The 26,329-nt window shown below is 42.2% G+C and overlaps 2 protein-coding genes across 6 annotated transcripts in view; both read right to left on the bottom strand.

The window, feature by feature from the left end:
• Nucleotides 1-26,329, bottom strand: part of LOC135227856 (leucine-rich melanocyte differentiation-associated protein-like) — a 464,639-nt gene that overhangs the window by 300,313 nt on the left and 137,997 nt on the right. Inside the window, exons 4-5 of one of the 4 annotated variants that reach the window (XM_064269082.1) lie at nucleotides 14,191-14,255; nucleotides 12,614-14,086 (exon numbers count right to left, since the gene is read on the bottom strand). The exons of 1 other annotated variant lie outside the window; for it this stretch is intronic. In XM_064269082.1, the coding sequence (XP_064125152.1) occupies nucleotides 14,225-14,255 (31 nt within the window). In that variant the 3' untranslated portion in view covers nucleotides 12,614-14,086; nucleotides 14,191-14,224. Of the gene's footprint in view, nucleotides 1-12,613 lie in introns of those variants that run through there. 2 more of the 4 variants (XM_064269080.1, XM_064269081.1) reach the window with 2 other exon arrangements.
• LRMDA (leucine rich melanocyte differentiation associated) overlaps nucleotides 1-26,329 on the bottom strand; it is a 1,290,642-nt gene that overhangs the window by 1,137,232 nt on the left and 127,081 nt on the right. The window lies entirely within an intron of this gene.

Genomic DNA, 26,329 nt, shown 5'->3' with positions numbered 1-26,329 from the left:
TATGGACTTATGGCGTTGGCTATTTAGTCATGGTATCCCTAGGAGTGAAACAGATAAGAAATCTACTAAATATTTACTTGATCTGTACAAGCAGAAGAATTCCAGGTCAAGTGAACAGCAGTCTAACTCAAATCACCAGGATAGAGAGTCACAGACCCTTAATCAATCCCTAGACTTGAGTGAGTTTACAAACCCAAAAACCCTTGAATGAAGAGATGGCCAGGTTCCTGTAAGAAAAGACCTCAGTGCACTGCCAAAAATTTATACTGCTAATCTTTCTCAAAGCCTTCCCCAAAGGGATCTACAGCCTTTTATGAGAGTGACTAGTCGCTGGGGAAAAGGAAATAATCAGACTTTTGGGGGATTACTGGATACTGGCTCTGAACTGACACTGATTCAAGGAGACCCAAAATGTCACTGTGGCCCACCAGTCAGAGTGGGGGCATATGGAGGTCAGGTTATTAATAGAGTCTTAGCTCACGTCCTACTCACAGTAAGTCCAGTGGGTCCCCAAACTCAACCTGTAGTGATTTCCCCAGTTCCAGAATGCGCAATTGGAATAGATACACTGAGCAACTGGCAGAACACCCACATTGGATCCCTGACAAGTGGTGTAAGGGCTATTATGGTAGCAAAAGCCTAGTGGAAGACATGAGAACTGCTCCTACCTAAGAAAATAATAAACCAAAAGCAATACCACATTCCTGGAGAGACTATAGAGATTACTGCCACCATCAAGGACTTGTAGGATGCAGTGATGGTGATTCCCACCACATCCCCATTAACTAGCCTATGTGGGGCGGGGCAGGGGGAACAGATGGCTCTTGGAGAATGAGAGTGGATTACTGAAATCTTAAGCGGGTGATGACTCCAACTGTAGCTGCTATTGCAGATGTAGCTTCATTGCTTGAGCAAATTAATACATCTCCTGGTACCTGGTATGCAGCTGTTGATCTGGCTAACGCTTTTTTTTCTCCATACCTGTTTCAAAGACCACCAGAATCAGTTTGCCTTCAGCTGGCAAGACCAACAATACAACTTCACTATCCTACCTCTGGGCTATATCAACTTTCAGCCCTATGTCATAATTTAGTCCACAGGGAACTTGATCACCTTTCCCTTCCACAAAATGTTACCCTGGCCCATTATACTGATGACATCACGCTGATTGGACCACGAAACAAAGAAGTGTCAATGATGCTGGACTTATTGGTAAAACACTTGTGTACCAGGGTGGGAAATTAATCAGACAAAAATTCAGGTGTCTTCCACCTCTGTGAAATTTCTAGGGTTTCAGTGGTGTAGGGAATGTTGAGATATTCCTTCCAAAGTGAAGGATAAGTTATTACATCTGGACCCTCCCACAACGGAAAAGGAGATACAACATCTAGTCGGCCTCTTTGGATTTTAGAGGCAACATATCCCTCATTTGGGTGTGCTACTCTGGTCTATTTTTCCAGTGACTCAAAAAGCTGCTAGTTTTGAGTGGGGCCCAGAACAAGAGAAGGCTCTGCAACAGGTTCGGGATGCCATACAAGCAGCTCCTCCACTTGGGCCATATGATCCGGCTGATCCAATGGTACTTGAAGTACCTGTGGCAGAGATGCTGTTTGGTGTCTTTGGCAGGCCCCTACTGGTGAATCACAGCACAGACCCTTAGGATTTTTGAGCACAGCCCTGCCATCCTCTACAGATAACTACTCTTCTTTTGAGAAACAGCTTTTGGCTTGTTACTGGGCCTTAGTAAAGACTGAATGCTTAACCATGGGCCATCAGGGCACCATGCGGACTGAGATGCCCATTATGAACTGGGTGCTATCTGACCCACGGAGCCATAAAGTTGGACATGGACAGCAGCACACCATCATTAAATGGAAGTAGTATATACAAGATCGGACCCAAACAAGACCTGAAGGCACAAGAAAGTTGCATGAGGAAGTGGCCCAAATGCCCATGTTCTGTACTCCTGTCACACTACCTTCCATCTCCCAGTCTGCACCTACATAGCCTCTTTGGGAGTTTGTTATGATCAGTTGACTGCGGAAGAGAAAACTCATGCCTGGTTTACAGAGGGGTCTGTGTGATATGCAGGCACCACTCGCAAGTGTACATAAGCAGCACAACAGTGACTTCTGGGACCTCCCTGAGAGACAGTGGTGAAGTGAACCTTTCCCAATGGGCAGAATTTCGAGCAGTTCACCTGGTTGTTCACTTTGCTTGGAAGGAAAAATGGCCAGATGTGTGACTGTGCACTGACTCAAGGGCTGTAGCCAACGGTTTGGTTGGATGGTCAGGGACTTGGAAGAAACAGGATTGAAAAATTGGAGGCAAGGAGGTATGGGGAAAAGGTATGTGGATAGACATCTCTGAATGGGCCAAAGAAGTAAAGATATTTGTGTCTCATATGAATGCTCACCAAATGGTGTCCTCAGCAGAGGAGGAGTTTAACAATCGAGTGGATAGGATGACGCATTCTGTAGAAATCAGTCATCCTCTTTCTCTACCCACTCCTGTCATTGCCCAATAGACTCATGAACAAAGTGGCCATGGTGGCAGGGATGGAGGTTATGCATGGGCTCAGCAACACGAACTTCCACTCACCAAGGCCAACTTGCCTACAACCACTGCTGAGTGCCCAATTTTCCAGCAGCAGAGACCAACACTGAGTCCTGGATATAGCACCATCCCTCAGGGTGATCAGCCAGCAACCTGGTGGCATGTTGATCACACTGGACCACTTCTAACATGGAAACGGCAACTTTTTGTTCTCACTGGAATAGACACTCTGGATATGGATTTGCCTTCCCCGCATGCAATGCTTCTGCCAAAACTCCCATCCATGGACTTACGTAATGTCTTATCCACAGTGTATTATCTCACACAGCATCACCTTGGATCCAGGGATTCACTTCACAGCAGGTGAAGTGCAGCAACGGGCCTATACTCATGGAATTCACTGGTCTCACCATGTTTCCCCATCATCCTGAAGCAGCTGGCTCAACAGAACAATGGAATGGCCTCCTAAAGACACAATTACAGCACCAGCTAGATGGCAATACCTTTCATGGTTGGGGCACTGTTCTCCAGGAGGCTGTATATGCTCTAAACCAGCATCCAATATATGGTGCTCTTTCCCCCATATCCAGGATTCATGGGTCCAGGAATCAAGGGGAAGAAATGGGAGAGGCACCACTCACTATTACACCTAGTGACCCATTCACAAATTTTTGCTTCCTGTCCCCATAACTCTGCATGTCTAGAGGTCTTAGTTCCAAAGGGAGAAATGCTCCCAACCTGGAGACATCACTGACTCCGTGGAACTGGAAGTGAAGAATGCCATCTGGCCACTTGGGGCTCCTTATGGCTCTGGATCAACAGGCAAAGAAGGAAGTTACCATATTAGCTGATGTGATTAATTCTGATTACCAAGAGGAAATCAGATTGATATTACATAATGGAGGTAAAGAAACGCATGTCTGGAATACAGGAGATCCCTCAGGTTATCTCTTAGTATGGCAATGTCCTATGATTAAAGTCAATGGAAAATTACGGCAACTCAATTATGACGTGACTATTTAATACGATAGACCGTTCAGGAATGAAGGTTTGGGATACCCCGCCAGGCAAAGAAAGACGATCAGCTGAGGTGCTTGCTGAAGGCAAAGAGAATACAGAACGGGTAGAAGAAGAAGGCGGTTCTAAATTCCAGTTATGCCCAGGTCACCAGTTGCAGAAACGAGGACTATAACTGTTTGGAGTATTTCTGCCTTGTACGTGAGCATCAAATATTTTTGTTTTCTTCACTTATAAAATATAAGATATAAACAGGGCTAGTGCATATTCAGTTGTATGTGTGTCCATCATATCATGTTAGGCATAAGTATGACTTTATAGATGTCTTTATTTAGAGATTAGATATGGTTTAAGGAGATGTGTACAGGTACAAAGCTGACAAGGGGTGGACTGTGATCATTAAGGCTGTGTGTCAACTTGGCTGTCTGGCAGTTGTGATGTAGTCTGGTAGTCATATGATGTAGTCTGGTAGTCATATGATGATGTGATCGCCTCTGTGACAAGATTTTATATACTGTGATCACCTCCATGGCGGGATCTGTTGTGAAGGGCCAATCAGTTGAGAGGGAGTTTCTTTTCAGGTGTGGCCTGCATCAATATAAATGGACTTTCTGACAAGGCTCACAGGCTTTTGTTCACTCTGGATCCTACAGCTGGCTCCTGTTTGCCTGACCTCCAGTTCTTGGGAGTTGAGCTAGCAGCTTACTGCCATCTTGCCTGCTGATATTGGGGTCCGTCGGTCTTCGCGGCTTGTGAACAAGAGCCCTGCTGTCTGACCTGCCAATCCTGGGTTCACCAGACCTTGTGGCTACATGAATCAGGAGAAACCTCCAGCTTGACCCACAAACTTGGGATGTTCCAGCCTCTACAACCACATAAGCCATTTCCTTGATACCTTTCTCTATATACATTTATACACTTTAGTGGTTTTGCTTCTCTCGAGAACCCAGCCTAAGACAAGGTCTTTTGTGGCAGATTTGCCCAAGGCAATACATTGTTTCATTTCTTGATCGCTGCTTACAGGGCCGTTGGTTGTGATTCCAAGTGAATTGAAATCCTTTACAACTTTAATATTATCTTCATTTATCATGATGTTACTTATTGGTTCAGTTATGAGGGCTTTTGTTTTCTTTATGTTGCAGTATAATCCATACTTAAGGCTCTAGTCATTGATCTTCACCAGTAGGAGCTTCAAGTCCTCTTCATTTTCAGCAAGCAAGGTTGTGTCATCTACATATTGCAGGCTGTTAATGAGTCTTCTTCCAATATCAACGCTGTGTTCTTCATATAGTCAAGCTTCTTAGATTATTTACTCAGCATACAGACTGAATAATTATGGTGATGGGAAACAACCTTGATGCACGCCTTTCTGATTTTAAACTACACAGTATCCACTTGTTCTGTTCAAACAACTGCCTCTTGGTCTATGTGCAGGTTCCTCATGAGTACAATTAAGTGTTCTGGAATTCCCATTCTTCACAATGTTATCCATAATTTGTTACGATCCACATAGTTGAATGTCTCTGCACAGTCAATAAAACACAGGTAAACATTTCTGGCATTCTTTGCTTTCAGCCAAGATCCATCCGACATCAGCAATGACATCCCTCATTTGAAACAGTGGCTCGAGAAGACAAAGTGTACTATTATAGTGAAATGTGCAAAGACCTGAAGTTAAAAAACCAGAAGGAAGAATATGCTCAACATTTCTCAAGCTGAAAGAACTGAAGAAAAATCCAAGCTTTGAGTTGCAATATTGAAAGATTATATGAGCAAAATATTGAATGACTCATGAAACATCAAAAGAAGATGGAAGGAATACACAAAGTCATTGTACCAAAAAGAACTGGTCAATGTTCAACCGTAGCAGGAGGTAGCATATGATCAAGAATCAATGGTACTAAAGGCAGAGGTCCAAGCTGCATTGAAGACACTGGTGAAAAACAAGGCTCCAGGAATTGACAGAATACCAATTGAGATATTTCAACAAACAGATGCAATGCTGGAAGCGTTCACTCATCTCTGCCAAGAAATCTGGAAGAGAGCTACCTGGCCGACCAACTGGAAGAAATCCATAAATATGCCCATTCCAAAGAAAGGTGACCCAGCAGAATTCAAAAATTATTGAACAATATCTTTAATATCATAAGCCAGTAAAATTTGGTGAAAATAATTCAAAAACAGTTGCAGTACTACAGTAGTCCCCCCATCTGTGGTTTTGCTTTCCACAGTTTCAGTTACCTGCAGTCAGCTGTGGTCTGAAAATCTTAAATGAGTTCAGAGCATGATAAAAACTCACGCCCTACTGCTCTGTCATTCACATAAGTTTTTATACAGTATATTGTTATAATTGCCCTATTTTATTATTATTTTTGTTAATCTCTTACTGTGCCTTATTTATAAGTTAAACTTTATCATAAGTATGTATGTACAGGACAAAACATAGTATATAGAGAGTTCAGTACTATCTGCAGTTTCAGGTATCCACATGGGGTCCTGGAACATATCCCCTGTGGAGAAGGGGGGGCTACTGTACATCAACAGGGAATTGCCAGAAATTCAAGCTGGTTTCAGATAAGGACGTAGAACGAGGGATATCACTGCTGCTGTCAAATGGATCTTAGCTGAAAGCAGAGAATACCAGAAAGATGTTTACCTGTGTTTTATTGACTACGCAAAGGAATTTGACCATGTAGATTTATCATTACAGACAGGCCTACACAAAAAACTATATGTAATTCCAACATATACTTAGATTTCTTATATAAGCCAGAGATCAAAGAAATAAACATTACAGATTTCAATAACCTGAAGGTATATGAAAATTCACCTTCATGTTTGTAATGGATCACTCAGCATCTGGCTCTAAGTAGTCCTCCTTAAGAACACGAACCTTCAAAAGGAAACTCTAGGAAGCAAAAGACCATCTGGGGAGCCTTTGTGGAGAACAGAAACTGCCCTTCATTGCTAGTTTAAAATACTGTGGGCTGTCCAGGTCAGAAGGAATCTAATTGGAGCCGAAGAAGGCTTATGCTGGATCCTAGGCTCCTGGGTCCATCCCAGAGTGGTAAGAATTCCTCACTCTTGGGTAGTATAGGGGCTCACAAAACTCTTCCTTGGGCAAATCCAGGGCACATAGTGGGCCTGCTTACACAGAAGGACAATGCGAGCTAAAACTGGCAGCTCTTGCTGGTTCCTGCCACGGGAAGCCAATACTGGACACACTCTTTTCATCACTAAAGGTTAATCTGCAAAATATTAAATGCCATTCCTGCTCTGAAGAAGAGTCTTTGGAAAAGTTCACAACATTGCTACCAAACCCAAAATAACTTTCTTAATTACCCTTTAAGGGCTCCCGACAGGCCACCTCTAGAGAAACATTTGTCCTCTGAGTGTTTTTTTTTTTCTTTAAATGCTGTCTTTCATCACTGTGTTTATACTTACCATAAAGATACAGTATGATTAATCCAGAGAAAATAAATATTAAAAGCCCTACAATCAAATTAAGGAAATCACTTCATAAAGTGAGCCCTCTTCTTGTGAGCAGTATGAAAGAATAACTGTTTTTCATTACAACCTCAGCTCCCAGCAGGTTCTGCGTAAACCAAGCCAGCTGCAGTTCAAGCAAAGGTCCGGGGGAGGACCCATCAAGGTGTGGATAAATCACAACTGTGATGCACAGACCAGGTTTCTATCTTTTTTATCCCCCTTAATAAATTGGGCTTGACCTGAAACTCCAAGAAAGTTAATTTATAACAGCCAAATTTATTTTTTTTTACATCACAGCTCGCCTTTTTCTTTCAAATTTAAACCATTATGACAAATGGAGATTTATTATATACTGTAAACACATGTGGCTTGAGAGCTGGTATTTAGTCTGGAAACTCAAATGAGGCAGTAAGCTGCTAGTGCAATCAGGAAATGCCACATGACATTCCTGATAAAGATGAAACACACATATGTCACAGTGCTTCCTGTGGCCACTATGGTTATGGTCATTGCATAGGCACCACAGACACAGGGCAGGCTGTGACGTGAAAGATAACTCAGCTAGGCTAGGGAGAGGTGCTATCTGTCAGAGCCACATTCACCCAAGTCAGTGTTAAAATCATCACAAGGGCAACCAGTCCGGTTAATTAGAGATGAGCAAAGAGAGCCAGCTTCCCAAGACATTTCTTCACGCCGGTCTCCTCCTCCTAACACTTGTTTGCTCCTGAAATAACCTAGGAAGTGGTTCGTGTGTTTTGGTCCAGAGATGCTGCACAGAACTCCCGGAACAACAGGCCGGGTTTGTGGATGAGCAAACGGAACCTTGGTGGAAAGTGGGTGGGGAACCTTATTTCCCACCACGTCAAGGCTGGGACCAGACTCCTGACTTTTCTTCTCCCTTCTCTTATCCAGGCTAAAATGATCCACTTCTGTTCAACTAATCATTATTACAGTCTTCACTGGCAATAAGCAACAGGTGATTTACCAGCTGAGCAGCGTTTCCCAGGAGGTAATAACAACTGGTGGTCAGAGACATGAATTTTGGGTTTAATTCTGGCTCCAATGCTTCCCGACTTCTCGAGCACTCAGTTTTTCCATCTGTAAAACAGGAATACTTACAAGTGCCTGTAGTCAGTTGAATGGTGGCCCAAAAATATTTTATGTTCCTCTCCTAACCCACGGAACCTGTAAATGTGACTGTACTTGGAAAAAGGGTCTTTGCGGATGTAATTAGGTCAAGGATCTCAAAATGAGATCATCCTGGATTACCTGGGTGGGCCCCGAATCCAATAACAAGCATACTTGTAAGAGACACACAGAAGACAGACACAGGGATAAGAGGAGAAAGTCATGTGAAGATGGGGGGAGAGACTGGAGTCATGCAGCCAAAAGCCAAGAACAGCTGGAGCTACTAGAAGTTTAAACAGTAAGGAAGAAATCCCCCCTGGAGCCTTCAGAAGGAAAACACAGCTTCACCAACACCTTGATCGTGCACTTCTGGACTCCAGAAATGTGAGAGAATAAATGTCTGTCATAGTAAATTAGCCAATTTATGGTAATTTGTTATGGCAATCCCAGAAAACTAAGACAGTGTTTCACGGGGCTATTTGGGAGGATTCACTGAAACAACAGATGTAAATCACATAGACTTACATCTGTTATTTCACTAACATAAATACCTTATGAAAAATATAAAAATTCTCTATCAAAGTCTTATCAGCTGCATAATGGTGTAGTAATTCCGAGCTATCAATAATTATCATTATTACGAATAAATTTTCCACACATGTAGGTCTTCTTTCCAGAACTATAATGAAAGTTCCTTGTGGACAGAGACTCCATTTTTATACTTCTTTGGTTTTGCTTATAGTTTCCAGGAACAAGCACCTTGATAATAAATATTTGTCAATCACTTCAATCCTATCATTCAAAAAAAAACTTTGACTAATTTGTAAAATAGAGACTAATGAAAATACAGATAAGGAAAATTAAAATCATCCTTGACCCCAACATTAGAAATACCCAGTTAATATTCTGATATATAATCTTCCAGTCTTTTTTCTCTGCATATACATACTTTAAAGTACAACTGGGATCAATCACATGCTGTTTCATAACAGCTTTTTTTTAACTTAAGAACTGTGAATGACAATTTCCCCCTTTCATTAAACATTCTTCAAAAACATGACTTCTGAAGGCAGCATGGTATACCATCGTCTGGTTACGTCATAACTAACTTAACATATCCCTGTTGTTCCCATCATCTGGCAAAAGGAGAATGCCTGTGACATTAGAGTCAGTAAGACAACTGAAACCAGAAAATGTGTGTCGAGTCACTCGGCATCATGCTCAATGCTGTTCAACACTCAATAAATGTTTTCTCATTGCTCCTCTACGTGTCTGAAGTCTTCAAAAACTTCACAAGAAAGGGCCACATAAACCAGAGACTCCATCAGCCTGAGACCAGAAGAACTAGATGGTGCCTGGCTACCACCAATGACTGCCACGATAGGGAACACAACAGAGAATCCCTGGTGGAGTGGAAGAACAGTGGGATGCAGCCCTCAAATTCTTGTAAAAAGACCAGACTTAATAGTCTGAGACTGGAAGGACCCCAGAGGTCATGGCCCCTGGACCCTCTGTTAGCCCAAGATTGGACCCGTTCCCAAAGCCAACTCTTCAGACAGGGGTTGGACTGGACTACAAGGTAGAAAATGATACTGGTGGGGAGTGAGCTTCTTGACTCAAGTAGACACATGAGACAATGTGGGCAGCTCCTGTATGGAGGCAAGCTGAGAAGGCAGAGGGGGACAAGAGCTGGTTGAGTGGTCACAGGGAATACAGGGTAGAGAGGAGGAATGTGCTGTCACATGAGGGGGAGAGCAGCTAGAGTTACGCAGCAAGGTGTGTATACATTTTTGTATGAGACTGACTTGATTTATAAACTTGTACTTAAAGTACAATAAAATAAACCTTCATGAAAGTGTCTAAGCTCTACATGAAATGATGCTTCTCAGCACTAAAAGAACTGAAGCACAAGACTCATCCCTGGAAGGCTTCCCATTAGTTCCCAACGAGATTTAGACAACCATCATATCAGAGTACCCCTGAGTTTCATGTTCATTATAAACAATAATCCTACTTCCCTACCCCTGTGTCCTTCCAGAATCCAGAGCTCTCAGACTGGAATTTTTGTACTAAATGTTTTTCTAATTGTTTCAGATATGTTGGACTTTCCTCCTCAACCAGCCCTAACTTCTGGACCATAAAAGGAAGTTTAATATTGTAAAGAATATATGACTTAGAATCAGGAGACCTGAGTCTTAGTCCCAACTTTGCCACTAACTGTCATAATTTTGAGTAAATCACTTCCCCACTCTGGGTCTCCATTTTCTCATCTGTAAAGTGGGAAGTTTTAGTAAGCTAAACCCATTGCCATCAAGTTGATTCTGGCTTACAGCGACCCTCTAGGACAGGGTATAACTGCCCCATAGGGTTCCCAAGGCTATAATCTTTACAAAAGCAGACTGCCGCCACATCTTTCTCTCGGGGAGCTGCTGGTATGTTCGAACCGCCAAGCTCTGGGTCAAAAGCTGAACACTTAAACATCAGCACTTTTAGGACAGCAACCAATTTACACATAGCTAACATTTACTTATTGACCTCTAGTTTTTGCGCTACAGGCTTTGACCTATAATATCAGTAGTGTTCTCCATTCCATTTAGCAGAGATGAAAACTGAGGCTTAGAGAGGTTAACAAGCAGCAAACCGAAAGCCATACGTGTAACTTTAATTTAAAACCAAGTGCATGTCAGAGGCCTGTGTTTAAAACCAGGAAGCTCTACACCTTTCAAGTACTTCTGCTTCTGGGTCCCCATTGCAACCCCAAGCTCTCAGTAATACTTGTTGATTGACAGATTATGACTTTCGAATCAATTCATGGACTTTTATGGAGTGCTTATCTCTATATACCACTGGGGTAAACAATAGTGACATTTTCGACCTGATAATTCTTTGTTATGGGGCTGTCCTGTGCGTTGTAGTATATGTAACAGCATCCCTGGCCTCTACCCACTAGACACCATTAGCACCACCACCTACAGTTGTTAGAATAAAATTGTCTTCAGACACTGACAAATGTCCACAGAAGGATATGAGGTCAAAACTGCCCCCAGATGAGAACCAGTGCTGTAAAACAAAACACACTGAAAACACGGGGAAGTCAGCTAAGAGAATAAAAGCATTAGACTACTACCTACATGAATAGAATGTGGTCAAATAATTACATGAAATTGTAACAGCACATCCCTACTTTAAAAAAAAAAAAATGTACAAGTATGCCCTACATAGGACTAACACTGTGACAGGGGCAGTAGGAAGGGTTTCTACTTTTCCCTCAATGGTTCAGGTAGGGTCAGGGGCAATCCTTTCACTACTAGGATAACGGCAGGAGAGGGAATGAATGGTCTCTCCCTCTCCAAGATATAGGCAATGATGAGGAAGGCAAGAAAAACTGTCTTCCCAGCACCCAACATCCAAGTTAGGATTCTGAAGGTATTTTCCAATAGAACCAATGCAATAATGGTTAGTTTCTCAGGCTAGCCCACAATTTCTACTTCACTTAAAATAGTGCTCATTTGCGTAAATGAATTTTATGAAATAGCTTAGGAACGTACCATGAATTAAACCTTCATTTTTTAAGAATGTAAATTCTAAATTCACATGTACCAATTAACAATAAACTTTTGGGAGTGAGAGACCAAATACACCCACTCCTCACTTATCAACACGGTTAGGTTCCAAAGACTACGTTGTTATGCGAACATCGGCGTTATGTGAAATACTCTTGATTTCCTGCCCGGCCTTCCCTCCTCCCTGGCCCTAGGCCCTCTGTACCTTCAGCAGTCACAGACTCACCCTCACTCTGCTTGCTGGAATCTGAACCCATGCTACGGGCTGCTGGCCAGGCATCCTCAGCTGCCCGTCGTCCCAGCTCAGACTTCGCAGTGCACCAGGTATGGGAAGCAGGGCAGCATGAGCTGGGCAGTGAATGGCAACCAAGGTCAGGGGGTGGCTCTACAGAGGTGAATGCTGCCCGCTGCCTGTGCCCCAGTACCTGTGCCCACCAGCCAGTGTCAGCATGTGAGGTGAGCAAGGTGAGCACGGGGCAGAGGGTGAGGTGTGCCAGAATAGGGTAGGGGAGGCAGAAGCCAGGAGAAGCTGAAGTGTCAGCCGTCCTGTGGGTTCCAGACTGGGGTTAAATACCAGCAGGCCATGCTGCTCCTCCCTCCAAGCTCCCTGGACAAGCTGCACGGGCGAGGGGGTAAGATCGGTGGGGTCGTTAATACACAAAATAGTTGGATAGTAGATATTTTACTATTGTCATAAACACAAAATGTCAGATAATAAGATAGTCGGTAAGCGAGGGGTAGATGTACAAGGTGAGTAATCACAGTCAAATCTCTTCTCTATCCAGTCTTCCTCCAGAAGTTCCCATGAGTATTAATCTGTACCCTTCCTCTTAGGTTCCCATCAAAACGTATCTATCACGTGAGTGTGGAGACACACACACATGCTCACACACACACGCTCACAATGCTTCTTTTCATTTCTTAAGTGAATCTGGTTGAGTTTTTAGGGATCCTTCTGGCACTCTTTTGAAGTTGGTTCTTGGTGTAAAGCTATGTTTGGACAGGGGTGGGGTGAGGGATCCAAACTTTAAATACGCCAGAAAGTACAAGCTACAGTGGGGAAACACATTCAGGGGCCCCTATATCAGAATTAGTAAGTTCCTGTTACTGGCAGGAGTGAAAATCCAGAAGTGCTATAGATCAGCGGGGACATTTCGGCTTACCATCGTATTTTATAGACAAAATTACATTCCAGGAAGGGAAGAGGGGAGAAGGGAGAGTAGTGCAGAGAGGGAGGAAAAGCCACATAAAAGTTCTGAAATATATCAATGTCCAGATAAGGAAAGGAAAAATAAATAAATAAAAAGAAACCTTTGGAGAGTTTAAAAAACATGAAATAAAATATCTATCTTATTTCAGAATCCTAAAGTAAATAATATTTCTGATGCCCCCATAGAGAGTCCAATCAAACCAGCAAAACAAACACAAATACAAATAAATACTGGGCTAGAGAATTAGAAAAGGTACACAAAGGAATTTAAAAACAGGATGAAGGTCATGTTCAGAAACGGGATCCTCCCCTCCCACTCGCCCCCTCCCTTTTTTTGAAGTAAAATCCATTATTTTGAAAACACCATTTGAAATCCTAAAGAAATAGCAAAACACAGTATCGTGGTATTCTAAAGTAATATCTCTTGTTTATAACCATATAAATTTAGTCCCCTGGCACTATAGGGCTTATATAATAGAATAGAGTTGTTTTAACAGTGCCCTGTTAAAGAAGCAGCAGAATGTTCAGCTCCTTTTCTCCAGTGGGAGGGACACATGGCCTCATGCGAGAGGGGGAACATGCCTAAGTCATTACTGCAGGAAAGCAATCCGTCAAAGCCCGGTCGCTCTGGCGTGGCCAACACCACTGGTGAGATCACAGAGGCTGCCTCTGCTTGCAATTACCAGGGAAGGACCTTGGCTCTCAGCAGCCTGCTATCAATTACGGCCCTGGCCTCGCCGCTTGGACTTGTCAATTTCCCAGTGTCTTCTGTTTTGTAACAGTAAGAAAAAGGGCTCCTCCTGACTGATTCTTGGAAGTTTCTCATGTGTTGTATCACTCCTCGGTGTCATTAACAATTCAATTAAAATTTCACAGCACACAGGCAGGCAATGCTGGACAGGGGCAGGAAAGGCCCGGGTAGAGGAGGAGATTTCCAAAGGGTCTGCAACAAGGCCTCGTCGGATCCAGCAGATCCAATCTTGCAATTTCTTTGACTTCACAAGTCAGGTTTGCATGTGTCTGCCATCTGACACAACGCTGGCTGTCATCTTGGCAAAGCAACATGTTTGATGTTCTCATCCCGCTGGGGGTGTAGTAGTGATGGGAAGGAATTTCAGGCCCGCTAGAAACAAAACTTCATGTTATTTCATTGAAACTTTTGGTTCCATAATGGACAATTGTAAGTATTCATAATTAGGTTTGTTAATCTACAGTAAGTTCTAGAACCTTCTTTTTCTCCATGTTTTTCCATTGGGTCCTTCTATTTTCCAGCTTTTTCAGAGTGGGGCTGTCTGTAAGAACGGAGAGATAAAGTGTAAATCACAGTAAAATTTTTCAGGAAGGTAGATGACTGGAAATGCTAAGACAGGATGGCTGGAAACAAGACAGACTTGCTACTGTCATTATTAACTCTGTGGAAGTGCAAACACTCCTTTGTCTCGCTGAATGATGGAGCTACACACGCTCACGTGTTTTTAAGCGTCCCAAGGGTTTAGGGCAAAACCAAAAAAAAAAAAAAGTTTCAGGCTTAAGACTTCTGAGGCAGCTGTCTCTCTAACCCTCTCAATGAGTTTAGTCATGCAAAGAAAGATTCTTTAAAGTTACCAAAGACTTTGTTTAATGCCCAAGAAAATGCAGACTGTCAGCACTCTTTGTCAGGTTTTGGTGGCTTAAGTCCATTCTCCAATACACTGGTGACCCTCCACCCCTCATTCACTAGTTTCTTTTTGACATCGAGCACTGGATAATTGTTTGATTTCCTTCTAGGTAAAAGGAGATTAAATGCCCAGCTGCAACAGCTGACACACTAAAGGGAAAATATCGTTTAACCACCATATTTATCAAGATAATTTTTCTTCCACACACTGATGAATAACATTAGCCAGCATCCCTTTTGGCTTGAGGGGAGAGGGGGCGGGGAGAGACTTGTCCCCCTCAGAGTATCAGAAACAGGAGTTGACAGTTCAAGGCAAAAATGATTTGCATGTAAATTCTGATCAAAAGCAAGTCTGCACCCTGAAGTTGTCAAGTTTTGCTACCAATTTGACACTTAAATGGGCTATAGCAAAACTTGATTTAAACTGAAGAGGAAAAAAACATGGCAACTCAATTACCCCCTAGCAGATCAGATCTGGCAGCTGAGGTCAAACTTTTCACCCTGCCATTACATTTCTCAGTACCTGATGCTTTAAACAAACACTATGTATTCTTCCTACAATCCTGGAAGAAAATGTATTTCTCAGGGCTCCCTACTGTGTCCCAGATTAAAAAATAAAGTTTCACTTGTGTGGGATCTGGGGCTCTTTTCTCCATGTAAATTTCTGGTTAAATCAAGACTTAAGAAATGGCCTTTTGCACTGGGAAAAATAGTCTCTGCTCTAAAAAAATAACTTTGTGGGGAAGATTTGTGGAGTACTAAAAGATGATTTAAAAACAAATATTCCCATAGCATTAGAGGCAAAACATTGACCTGTTTTTAGTTTGCTTTTAATATATTTCATATTTGAGCTTCGGCTGAGCAGCACATTAATTCAGCAGGGAGAAAAACAGCTAGCTAGTTCCAAATTGGCTCCAAATTTATGAAGGACTAAGTATCCCGTAAGGCCTGGGACAAAGTCTCGAATGCAGGAAGAATCCAGTCTAACAACTTAGCTGGCCTCTGGGATTTCCATCTCACCAGGGTTTGAATGCTGCACGTCTCCCTAGCCATTCAATCCCCCCCAAGAGCTCTCATCCCTGCAACAACTATTTAAACTAACAACCATTTAAACTCTTCTTATAAGTGTCCTAAATCAGCTCCAAAGCTACATTTCCTTTTTTGTTTTGTTTTGTTTTTTAAGTCTTATTTCCATAAGGTGATTTTAAACTTCTTCTACAAAAACAGGGTCTTTACTGATTTTACATTCACCATAATTTCCAGTACACATGAATTGGGCAGCCAGGTAATACGCAGACAATTGTTTCACTTACTTAGTCAATACACATATTGAGCATTTACTGGGTACCAGGCACTGTGCTAGGCACTAGGGGCCCAAACATCAGTGACAGTTACTTCTAGCTAGACAATCACATATACAGCTAGTTACAGTAATGTGGGCTAAGCATGGTAACAGAGTTATATTCAAAGTGTAGGAACACATTTAACTAAGGGATTCATTCTGGGGGAGTGAAAGTTTGAAGAAGGAGTGCCAATGGGAAACTAAGATATTTCTATGGAGGCCAGCAGGATAGCAACAGGACAACGTCTTTGGCCAGGTGCTAGATGAGGACAGTGTGAAGAAGCCTACAGCTACACACATAAAACAAATATACAGAACTATATTCTTCTTGTACTTGGCCTCCCTATAAACCCACCGTGTCAATCCTCAGATCTGCAGCATTCCCACCATCGCTTTCCCTGAGATACACTGGCTTTCCTGCTGGTCCTCAGACAAGTCGAACTTGTTCTGGCCTCAGGGCCTTTGCACCTGCTATTCCCTCTGCCTGGAAAGCTCATCTCCCAACCCTCTTCACAGCTCGAGTTACCTCATCATCAGCTCTTCACTTAAATGTCACTTTCTCAGAGAAGGCATCCCTAACATCTCTATCCAAAACAGCTCCCACACCCACTTCTGTGAGGTACTCCAACTCTTTACACTCTATTGCCTTCAAGGCATACGTTGCTATCTGAAACAGTGTTACCTGTTTATTGTGTTTCCCTCCCTGGGTTATAAGTAACATGAGGGTCAGGACTGTACATTTAATACATGGTAAATGTATAATACCCATTAATCCCCCAGATGCCATTAAGCTAAAAGCTGTCAATTACATGCTATTAAATAAATAAATAAATAAGGCCAAAATCAAAGTCACCACAGACCCTGACTTCTAGGCCCCAGCATCAAGAACAAATAGCAATATAGGAACAGACATAAATGGAGCATTTTTTAAATCCAAATATAGCCAGAAGGGAGAAAAATCACAAACAAACATACAGAAAAAAGCCATTTATCAGAAATCTCTGAGCTCTTTCTAAAAAAGTATATATTTAACTTTAACCAGGTTCCCAGGGCTTCCCACAAATCACCACCACACAAGGGGAAACCATGTGAGAAGTTATGTTCTGCTTCTGAACATTTAAGCATTTTTATCAATATCATTTGCCAGTATAAATATTTTCCCCATAACTTTATATTTAAAATAGGCGTGCACCAAACCGGGACGTATAATGTGCAAAGGAAACAGTTCAGTCTAACGTATTCATGACTTCAGTCATTCTCTCATAAAACAACAGATGAAATAAAACGTATGACATTCCCAAAGAGGGAGTTTCTCGTGTAATTCATCTTAAAATGCAATGTTCTGTCATCTCAAGTAACACTTACTGAAAGCAACCATCAATACTTTTTGTCAAAAGCCTGTACTCTGTGTAAAATGTTCCATCAATCTCTATTTACATAAAACAAAAAACTTTCAGTGTGGTTCTAACACACAGCCATTGACTGTCTCCATCTCCAGTTTTCATGTTCTGTTAAAAAATAATTTTACTGACACCAGAAAAATACAGATGACCCTTAAAGGAAAGCTTTTAGGAAGAGGAAAGGCTACGTGGGGAAGCACCATACCCTATTGGACACACATTCCATTGCAGAGAGGTTTTTGTTTTGTTTTGTTTAACCATAAGAGACGTTTTCTCTTAAAATCCTACAAAATGTATCAGAGGAGGCCAGAAGAAGGTCTTCACCTGGTGCTGTTTATAAAACACACAAATTAAGGTATTAGCCTTTCACCTTGCGGGTCTGAAGATCAAATCCCAGCTTTGGTAACAAAACAGAAAGTCTGTCCGCCAGCCTTTTCTTAATACTTGCCTGTTGAAAACACACAGACCCTTTCATCTGACCCGTGTTGGCCAGGGCCTAGATGAGAAAGCTAAGGAGTTGCAGGTCAAAGCCAAAAAAAAAACTACTCAGTGCCCTTCTAAGACACTGTAACTTCACACTCGAGGAGTCTTTCTTGCTAGTTTTCATCCCACCCCCATCACTCGAACAGTCTAGGATTAAGGACACCAGAAGAAATAACACTGTACTTACCATTTCTTAATTGCAAATATAAAATCCATTAGAAAATCATCACCCCTTCCTAGCTATTCCTTGCATCATGACTCAGTCAACGTGTTTGAACATCACTATGGGAAATGCATGGTGAGGGTGCAGGGGCGACCAGACACAGCTTCAAGTAGCACTGTGGGGCCTCAGCCAAACCACTGCCCGTCTCTGAACCTTAATTTCTTCACCTATAAAATGTGAGTTTCGGAAGACCCGTGGTCTTCATATTGTGTTCTGGATAGCCTAGTGGACAGCAAAAAGCCTCAAGGGTCTTTTAACCACCCAGCACCTACAGCAGAGGTCAAAACTGAGCAGGCTGGGTCCCTCTTAGCCACAGCAGCTTTATCATTACCTGTTTTAAATCTAATGGGCTAACGAAGCATAAGGTTTCATTTGTAACCACCTCCTTAGATCTCAAAAGTCCCTTCCAGCTCTAATGTTCTGTGGTTTTCATACTGTAGTAGAGCAGGATACCACCACCCATCTGTCGGTTTTTTGTACTATGAAAGCTTGATGTTGCTACGATGCTGGAAGCTATACATACCATTGGTATTTCAAATACCAGCAGGGTCACCCATAGTAGACAGGTTACAGCAAAGCTTCCAAACTAAGACAGACTAGGAAGAAAGGCCTAGCAAACTAATTCTGAAAATTAGCCAATGAAAACCTTATAGATCCCAGAATATTGCCTCATATAGTTCTGGAAGATGAGCCAAAACACACCAACAATCATGATGATGATGCAGGACCGTTCAACATTTTCTTCTGTTATACGTAAGGTCTCCACGAGCAGGAGCTGACACAGTGGCAACTTGGAACAACAAGAACAAAGAGCAAGACACAGCAATACACTTAAAACAGGTCTGATAAGTACTTTGGGTTCAAAAGAACTGAGAGGACTTTGCCTCAGTAAGGTTCCGTGAGCTGCATGTGGACCGTGGGGGCATAAGTACCCTCAGGATTTTCAGAAAGGGCATGCAGAGAGGGGAAAAACAACACTAATAGCAGCAGAAGCACAGAGGCAGGCCAGAAGGTATTTTCCAGACACCCTCAGAAGAGGGAAAATAGATGGAGGTGGTAAAAAGCAGAGCCCTAAGTACCAGGCTGAGGATTCTAGACTCCCCGGACCCCAGACACAGTCGCCCCAACCAGCCATGGATGCAAATGCCTCACTAAGCAACCCTAGCTTTCGTCAATGCTTTTCATCACATCTACAAATCCCATACACATTTGTCCAGATCCAAATTTCTGTCCTTAAGGGCCTGGCCTAGTCAGCTTTGATATCAAGATAATGAGGATAAATTACGTGACTCACTGTGCTAAAAGGTGTACAGGCAGTGTTCCATTTAATCCTGACAACCCGGGAGGTACATCACCATTTTGTGGGTATTACAGTGTCCCCCCCAAAAAAGATATGTTGAAATCCTAACTCCTCCAACCTGTGAATACGATCTTGGTTGGAAATAGGGTCTTTGAAGATGTTATCACTTAACATGAGGTCATACTGGAGTAGGATGAGTCCTACCTAATTCAATCTGAATAACGTCTTTATAAAAGAGGAGAAGAGACACAGAGAGACAGACACAGGAAGGATGGTCATGTGAAGATGCATCTACAATCCAGGAATGCCTGAGCTACCAGAAGCTACTGTTGCTGTCGTTGTGAGGTGGTGTCAAGTCAGCTCTGACTCATAGTGACTCTACGTACAACAGAACGAAACACTGTCCGGTCCTGTGTCATCCTTACTATCGTTGCTATGTTTGATCCCATTGTTGCAGCCACTGTGTCAATCCATCTTGTTGAGGGTCTTCCTCTTTTTCAATGACCCCTCTACTCTACCAAGCATGATGTCTTTCTCCAGGCACTGGTCCCTCCTGATAACATGTCTAGAGTATGTGAGATATAGTCTCGCCATCCTTGCTTCTAAGAAGCATTCTGGTTGCGATTCTACCAAGACAGATTTCTTCACTCTTTTAGCAGTCTGGTATATTCAACATTCTTCACCAACACCATAATGGAAAGGCATCAATTCTTCTTCGGTCTTCCTTATTCATCATCCAGCTTTCCCATGCATATTAGGAAACTGAAAACACCATGGCTTGGGTCAGGCTCATCTTAGTTTTCAAGGTGACATCTTTGCTTTCAACACTTTAAAGAGGTCTTTTAGAGCAGATTCGCCCAACACAATGTGTCTTTTGATTTCCTGACTGCTCCTTCCATGGATGCTGATTGTGGATCCAAGTAAAATGAAATCCTTGACAACTTCAATCTTTTCTCCATTTATCGTGATGTTGCTTATTGGTCCAGTTGTGAGGATATTTGTTTTCTTTATGTTGAGATGTAATCCACAGTGAAGGCTGTGCTCTCTGATCTTCATCAGTAAGTGCTTCAAGTCCTCTTCACTTGCAGCAAGTAAGGTTGCATCATCAGCAAAAGGGAGGTTGTTAATGAGTCTTCCTCCAATCTTGATACCCCGTTCTTCTTCACAGACTCCAGCTTCTTAAATTATCTGCTCAGCATACAGACTGAGTAGGTATGATGAAAGGATACAACCCTGACACACACCTTTCCTGACTTTAAACCACACAGTATCCCTTTGTTCTGTTCTAACGACTGCTTCTTGATCTATATACAGGTTCCTCATGAGCACAATTAAGTGTTCTGGAACTCCCATTCTTCACAACACTATCCATAATTTCTTATGATCCACACAGCCAAATGCCTTTGCATAGTCAATAAAACACAGGTAGACATCTTGCTGGTATTCTCCACTTTCAGCCAGGATCCGTCTGATGTCAGCCATGATATCCCTGGTTCCACATCCTCTTCTGAATCTGGCTTGAATTTCTGACAGTTCCCTGTCCATGTAGTGCTGCAGTTACTTTTGAATAATCTTCAGCAAAATTTTACTTGCATGTGATATTAATGATATTGTTTGATAATTTCTCCATTTAGTTGGATCATTTTTCTTTGGAATAGGCATAAATATTAATCTCTTCCAGTCAGATGGCCAGGTAGCTGTCTTCCAAATTTCTTGACATAAATGAGTGAGCACTTCCAGCACTGTGCATCCATTTGTTGAAACATCTCAACTGATATTCCGTCAATTCCTGGAGCCTTATTTTTCACCAATGCCTTCAGTGCAGCTTGGACTTGTTCCATCAGTACCATCGGTTCCTGATCACATGCTACCTACTGAAATGGCTGAACGCCAACCAATTCATTTCGGTATAGTGACTTTGTATATTCCTTCCATCTTCTTTTGATGCTCCCTGAGTCGTTTAATATTTTCCCCATAGAATCCTTCACTACTGCAACTAGAGACTTCAATTTTTTCAATTCTTTCAGCTGAGAGAGACTAAAAAAGAGCTTCTCCCAGAGACTTTGGAGGAAGCATGGCCCAGCCAACATGTTAATTTGAACTGTCCTCTAAAACTGTGAGAAAATAAACTTCCGTTCTTATATGCCACCCAGTTTGTATTATTTTGTTATGGCAGCCCAAGGAAGCTAATACAGCAGGAGAAAATATTAATACTTAGAGAGACTCAATAACTTGCCTGATGACATACAGCTAGGGGGTGTCAGGGCAGAACTTAAACTCAGGTCTCCCTGACACCAAGGCCCAGGCTTTTAACCACACTGCAACCCTGATGATGATTTCCAGGGACTAAGCCAGTTCGAATCCACCAGCCACTCCTTGGAAACCCTATGGAGCAGTTCTACTCTGTTCTATACGGTCACTACGAGTTGGAATCGACTCAATGGCAACGGGTTTTTGGGTGTTGGTGCCAGAAGCAGCAGTGAGTAGAATGCCTCTAGATAATGGAAAGAATATCAGAATAAACAATGGGCGAGAAGGTTTTGAGCTAAATGGGAAAAATTCCTCCCCAAAAACAAGGAACATGGAAGAAAGAGAAAGCACATCAGCATAGAGAATGATAGAGAAAAAAATGTGTTTTGGATAGTTTGGGCTTAAATTTCATCCCTTGCTTTCGTTCACAAACTAAACTTAATGCAAGTAAGTAGTTGAAACACCAACACTTCCATGCTCCCTATTCTAGGCTTTAATCTCCAAAGATCAGTGGGATGCCTATTATTTGCCCAGCTTATGCTGGGTGCTATGGGGGACATAGTGAAGGTACAAGTTTTGGTCCTCAAGGCTCTTGTAGTTAAATGTCAAGCAAGGCTTGCACACACAGTCCCTTCCAGATCAAACATACTACAATAAAAGAACAACTGGGTCTGATATATAGTTGTGTTGAGCGATATGGAATAGACCAAAAGTACCATAGAAATTCTGAGTAGGACTAGCTCATTAAGGACCCAAGTAGCTAGGAAAGGTGAGCAGTAACATATATTGGCCCTACAAGGATGGTTAAGATTTGGGTAGGCAAGGGAAGACAATTGAGAGGAGGTATATCAGGCATCTCAGATGAGATTGACATGAGCCAAGTCAGGTAAGGGAGAGGGCCAGAGTGAGGGTAACAGGGCTGGAGTAGAGTGGCAAGGAATGAAGTCGGACAGCAAGGAGGTGCTTTCACCTTGCGTCACATGATCCAAACATCATCCAACCCAGCCCCTCATTTTAACTATAATGCAGAGAGTAATTCAGGGTCTTGCCCAAGTCATACAGCCAATTTGGTGACAGAGATGGATCAGAACAGTCCTCATCTCCACCTCCTAATCTGGTGCACTCTCCACTATGCCACACTGCTTCCTCCTGGAAGCTCAAGTAGTATTTGTTCCTCCAAGGATAGGGGCCACCAGAAACACGAGGGAGGTCAGTTCCAATGGCAAAGACAAGGCCAGTTCAATTTCAAACAAAATACTTACTGGGCCTTTACCAGGTTTTTTTGTTAGGGTTTCATTCTGAAAAACTCCTGGATAAAGTTTTCTTTGAGGATCATTTCAAGTTCCTCCAAGATGACCTTAGGGTTATTTGGTCTGGGTTATTGCATTAGTTAGCTCATCCTCTCCCCAAAATGCATTAGGAACAGAAAAGAAATTGAGATGGGGATAAAAAAAAGAGGCAGAAAGTACCTTAATTAGAGTTTTTGCCTTTCGTAGAGGGATCCATGACCTGAATTGCAAGTCTCCACGTTACCGTTAACAGTATCTTTTCTGAAGCGATGACTACAGTGAAAATAATAGAAGAAACTAAAAGAAAGATGAGGATCTGAGCTGGAATTCTGGTGATCAGAGAAAAGGCTTACTGAGTACTTAAGGTGGTTGGTGGGGTGTCAATTCTAAGAAAAACTCAACTGAAATCTTTGCAAGAATATTTCAGTCATGGTTCAATCCTGATAAGGAAAAGGCACTGAAGAATAGGCAAAAAAAAAAAAAAAAAAGGCCAAAAATTTCCATGAAAATGAAATTTCAAATTCAGAAGATAAAAGGAACAACCTTTTATCAAAAATAGTTGAAGATTCTAAGATAGATTCAGAAAATGTTTTTCTACCATAGGCATGGCTTCATGGCAGACAGAGGCAACACCAAGTAAATGTGTTTTTATTTGGAGTTTTGAGTTGTTTATTTATTTATTTTTAATGACGGTTGTCGGAAAAGGGAAATTCTGGTATACAGTTAAGCTCTTACTAACAAAACTCCCCCCTAAATCTCATCCCATTACCTAAGTGTGAACCTAATTAAGCTTAAAAGGGAAGGAAAAAAGAAAACATCATGTGCATTTTCTTAAGAGTCCTATTTTGGGATTTAAAATTCTTTAAAAAGTCAAACTTGAATTATTCCTCTATTCTATGGTTTGATTCAAGGTCTTAGGAGCATTTTCTGTCCATCAGCCACTGTGGGTTGAGGAAAAGAAGACACAGACATCATAATTCAGATGTTATCCCAGGGCTCTGTACATAGCCTGCCTCTCTTTTTGAGGCTCTGACACCACACTCAAAAATTTTGGAAAGCAGTCTATGACTTAAAAGCTGAAGATCAGAAACTACCATCATCTTCCATTTGTACCCCTGAGGTTGACTTATGAATCTAGAATGCCTTCCTCCAAGTATATACAGTCACACAACATTGCAGAGAAAGAGAATAAAAATTTCAAGAGTCACGGTTAACACACTCTTAACCACCACTCCCACCCCCAAATTGTGTGAATGACTTTCTTCGCCATTTTTTCTTAACTTCTAAGTATTCTGCAGGATAGGAGGCCTCAAAGGGCCAGTGACCTCCAAATGTGATGGATAACTCACTGCCTTGTACAGCACTTCACTAAATTGAAGTAAGTAGTCACAGGTTTGTGTTATATGCATGTCAGAACTGAACACCATAACTACTTCAAATGTTCACCCTCACATACCATGATCTCTGTGAAGGACTAAAATTAATCCACACATATACCAGGCCTGGAAATGGTGAATAAGAAGAGACTATGGCCTTTTGATGCTAGGAATGGCAACAGGAAGAAAAACCAAAACTGAGTTCTTGAGGGCATCATTTGAGCTGCTGGATCAACCTGCTGAAATCTACCCTCCCTCTAGACTTTCCAGTTACCTAAGCAGTAAAGTTGAAGCTAGCTTGAGTTGGGTTTTCTTTCATTTGTAATATAAGAATCCTAATAATATTACATGATATAGATTACACATATATTTTATAATAATAATATTTGTCTTCTTATTCCATGATGATCCTTTCAGTCCACTCCAAATGCCACCTCGTCCACCAAGCTATCTCTTCCACTAGCAATTCTTTCTTACTTTCTCTGTACCTCATGGAATATTGCTGACTCTCTTCCTCCTCTCTTATCCTATGAGTGGGCCCACCTCTCCTAGTGATATCAAGAGGCAGGGAGAGATCTCTCAGCAGCAGACTGCTACAATTGCCCTGACCCAACCCTACTTACACAGGTTGCCAGGTAATAAGTGTCTAAAGTGTCCCACTTCAAGCTTTTCCAGAAAGTGATGCCCTCACATAGAACAGAAAACAGAGATGTGCAATGACATAATTTATTATTTACACTGACTTTTTTATTTCATCAAGTCAGCAGGAGAAACACTATGAGTATACCCAGATGTCACTCTTAGATTCAGGGGAAGTATTTTAATAATTCAAAAAAATTTTTTTACCCTGCTTGTTAACGTTTTGTCTGCTACACAAAGCCCTTCTGTTGCTGGCCTTCAGTTAGAACTCTGAGGTAGAACCAGAAAGACCATGGGCTGCCCCACCTCTGTAAATCTGTTGCCATCTACTTGATTCTATGTCATAGTGACCTTATAGAACAGAGTAGAACTACCCCACCGAGTTTCCAAGCAGTGCCTGGTAGATTCAAACTGCTAAACCTGTTGGTTAGCAGCCACAGCTCTTAACCACTACAGCACCAGGATTTCCACCCTACCTTTAATTACTGTTTATTTCATTTGTGGATGGTTTTCCTCATTAAAATATTGTTATCGTAAATTGAGTATCCCATTTTAAAAGTGAAGAGTGGTCCATGAACATCTCAGCCTTTCCTGAAACCAGTTTTTACAAAGTGAAACTCTCCCTATGTTCTCTATCATCACTCCTCCTACAGTTGAAAGAATGCAGAATATTTTACAGTTCTACAGGTGACTTTTCTTTCCATAAAATCTCTCTGACTAGAGATGAAGCCAACATGGCACCCTAGACAGACACACCACACCATTCCTCTGCAGCAAAGATCCAAAAAACTAAAACAGACACAAACATCAATCCTGGAACCCTGAGCATCAATGAAGGAATAAAAAACTAGATCAAACACCAACTAGAAGAAGAAACTGACAGAAAACATAGAACAAGGAGAGAGACAGAGTTGAGGTCCCCTACAAACTAACAGAGCACAGCATGGCCATCTTGAAACACTGCCAGCAACAACCTCAGACATGGAGTAGGGGAAGACAAATTCATGGAGCTCCCAACAGGTGCCAGAGCATCCAGTAACCAGAGAAACACACTTTCCCATCCCTCACCCTTCTGGTGAGCAGAAGGAAGAACCCTCCCACCCCACCAGCCCCCACCACTGGGGTCTATAATATAAGCCCCCCACTCCAGGCCTCCCCAGCTCCCCTCAACGTGCACCCTTTTCTTCTTTCTTCCTTTCTTTCTGCCTCCCACCTAGCGCCATATGTCCCTTCCCCCTCTTCCTGCTGGCACACACCGTACCACCATTTCTTTTCTTTTTTTTTTTTTCTTTCTCCCTCCCACCTAGCACAGTACATCACCTCCCCTCCCTTTCCACAGTCCCGGGGCCCACTGCCACTCCCACTCACCAGCCCCCAGTGCACCACAATTTTTTTTCTTGCTTTTCT

Source organism: Loxodonta africana, chromosome 16 (genome assembly GCF_030014295.1).
Source record: "Loxodonta africana isolate mLoxAfr1 chromosome 16, mLoxAfr1.hap2, whole genome shotgun sequence".
Classification (NCBI taxonomy): Eukaryota; Metazoa; Chordata; class Mammalia; order Proboscidea; family Elephantidae; genus Loxodonta; species Loxodonta africana.
This window is presented reverse-complemented; position numbering and strand designations above follow the sequence as displayed.